Source organism: Mandrillus leucophaeus, unplaced genomic scaffold (genome assembly GCF_000951045.1).
Source record: "Mandrillus leucophaeus isolate KB7577 unplaced genomic scaffold, Mleu.le_1.0 Scaffold207, whole genome shotgun sequence".
NCBI classification, from domain to species: domain Eukaryota; kingdom Metazoa; phylum Chordata; class Mammalia; order Primates; family Cercopithecidae; genus Mandrillus; species Mandrillus leucophaeus.
The window spans coordinates 2,290,579-2,293,224 of record NW_012102110.1 but is presented as its reverse complement, the minus strand read 5'-3'; the positions used below and the strand labels follow the sequence as shown (position 1 = coordinate 2,293,224).

The following is a 2,646-nucleotide window of genomic DNA, read 5'->3' as shown; positions in this document are numbered from 1 at the left end:
CAGAAACATTGTTAAAGAGAAGCTATATGACCATTAAATAAAAAGTTCAACCTTACTAGTAATCAGTTAAATAAATACTAAAAGTATTTTAAAATCAAATATAGAAGTTAAAAATAAATAATTATATTGAACACTAGCCTGGAGACAGTAAGTCATATACTTCCATATGTGCCTAGTAGGACTACAGTAAGTAAAGATTCTTTTGGAAATAACTTGGCAGTATCTTTTAATCTAAATATAGTTCATTTCTGAAATATCTCTCAAAGAAATAATCTTGAAGGCAGGAAAAAGCTTTATAAACAAAGATATTCATTAAAGCCTTATTTGGTAAAAAATGGTAAACAAATTTACGGCCCAATTAAAGGAAAATGGCTAAGTAAACTACAGTACATCTACCTGATGGACTATTACACAGCTAGTAAAATAATATATATTAAAATTAAGTAACATGGGAATATTTATTATAAAGTTAAGTCAAACAAATTCAGGGGAGAATACAGTATATTATCACTCAAATTATATTCTAAAACTCAAAACAAAAATCATACATATACACCTACCTAGGACCACAACTGCAAAAAGTCTCAAAATGTTAAGTTTATATTTTTGCACTAATTTTAATTATCAATTATTAGTCGTATTAACTTTTGCATTTTCTATCAAAAGAAATATTCTAGGATGAGCAACATTGGCATCATCTGGAAAGTTTTTAAAAATGCAAATTCTCAGACCTCCACCCTAAACCTAATTCTGAGAGTGGGGTGTCCAGTAATACGCATTTTAAAGAGCTCTTCCAGTGATTCTGAGGCACACTCAAGTTTGAGAACCAATACCTTATAGCAAAGCAAAACATAAAGATGACAAAGTGTTAAAAATTGAAATCTAATACAATCCTACAAAATGGCTAAGAACATCTTTACAAAAATATTAACTTACCATTCATCTGTAAAGTTCAGTTTTATTGTGCTTGTAGTTGTTCCTTCTGTGCTGTAGTGCAAACTTAAAACTGGTTCACCTGTCCCTGGTTTGGGGCTCAGCTTTTCATTATTGTTATCTGAAAATTGTGTTTAAAACATTTGAAAAAGTCTCTGAAACCAGTAAAAAGATGACATTTCCTAAAATTTATAAAACTTATATTAGGTTGTCCTTGTCATAATTCTTTTTTCACATCTCTTATGGGTTTCATTTAAAGTTTGAAGGCAAGTGTTGTAGAAATACTCTTTATATTTCAAAGTAGCACTGCATCAAATTCTAGCTTTGTGTACATGACTCCCTTTGATTCAGATGGAAATCACACACATTGAGAACCATATTTAGTCATTAGGGGAATCAAAAAGTATTAACATGCAATGACATAGTTACAAACTGGTACCCTTACTTAATAGAATGCTCGTAATTCCTCAGTTGCTTGAGCATCAGTAACTACTTTTGGCTCCTTCAGAAACACTGCGATGTAAGATACAACGGCTCTGTGAAAAACGGTGTGGCAAAAACTGTGCTACCATGAAACGTTATCAAATTCCTTCTGTTCTTTCAAACTCACAGATTTATAATTTAGGGAGGAATCATAGTTTGCACTTCACGGGGGAGAGGCTGGTATTTACTGTGCTTTGATATTTTCTAAAATACACTTTGTTGTAATATATTTTGGTATATTTCCGTTTCTCTTCCTGCCTAATCTTACAAGGAATTTGTTTAATTGTGGAAATAGCAATTGCATTTTAAGAACCTATAGATGATGTCTATAATACACATCTATCTCGGTGTATGAAATCTTTTTTAAATGATGAAATCAAGAAAGTCTACACAAATGAAAGTATTTAAAGCTACCTTCCCCACCTCCCAGAAGAATACATGGATATTCAAAGACATAATTAAACAGAGCTTTACGTATTTTTCATTTTATGATGAACAGTTTGGGAAACACTAAAATACACAGGGAATACAAATGGATCCATAATCAAACATGATACATTTCTGCCAGTTGCTTGCAGAAAGAAAACTCTTCTGTGAGATAATCTTTTTCCTTGACACCAGTTCGACTGATTTAATACTAAAAATAACTTCTCTTGAAAAATAACAACAATCACTATTTCATAAAAGCAAATTTACTTAGGGTATTTTTTATTATTGGATCTACTTTCTATTGCAATGAAGGACTTATATATTTTTTGATTCGTCTTGAAGATGTTGGAGCACACATTAAGAGAATCTCAGCTGGGCTCAGTGGTGGGAGGAACCCTTAAGCCCAGGAGTTCGAGTTGAGTCTGGGTGAGACCCCATCTCAAAAAAAAAAGGGGGGGGAAGGGGGCGGAGAATCTCATAGAACCTCTGTTCTAGCCTTTATTCTGTGAGAGGACAATTAACAAGACTTCAAATACAGAAATGCAGTAGAAAAGTATTCCACAAGCGTCAAGCTGGTAACAAAACTTAGTATCAATTCTCCTGTCTTAACTTCCAACTCTTGAGAAATCCTGTCCTACAGAATTGCTATTTGAAAATAATGTGAATTATAAACCTGACATTCCAAATGGTAAAGTCACTTTGTTTCTGCACTACTTTTGTTATGATTATGTCTTTGATTTAAACAACTCCTAGAAATAAATTAATAACCCATTCCAACTGTCAAAGATTTAGTATTACATT

The 2,646-nt window shown here is 32.2% G+C and overlaps 1 protein-coding gene across 1 annotated transcript in view; it reads right to left on the bottom strand.

The window, feature by feature from the left end:
* The window catches only part of DCAF6 (DDB1 and CUL4 associated factor 6), a 156,847-nt gene that overhangs the window by 34,788 nt on the left and 119,413 nt on the right, over positions 1-2,646 (bottom strand). The window contains exon 11 of the mRNA XM_011979919.1: positions 937-1,054. Coding sequence (XP_011835309.1) covers positions 937-1,054 — 118 coding nt within the window. The remainder of the gene's footprint in view (positions 1-936; positions 1,055-2,646) is intronic.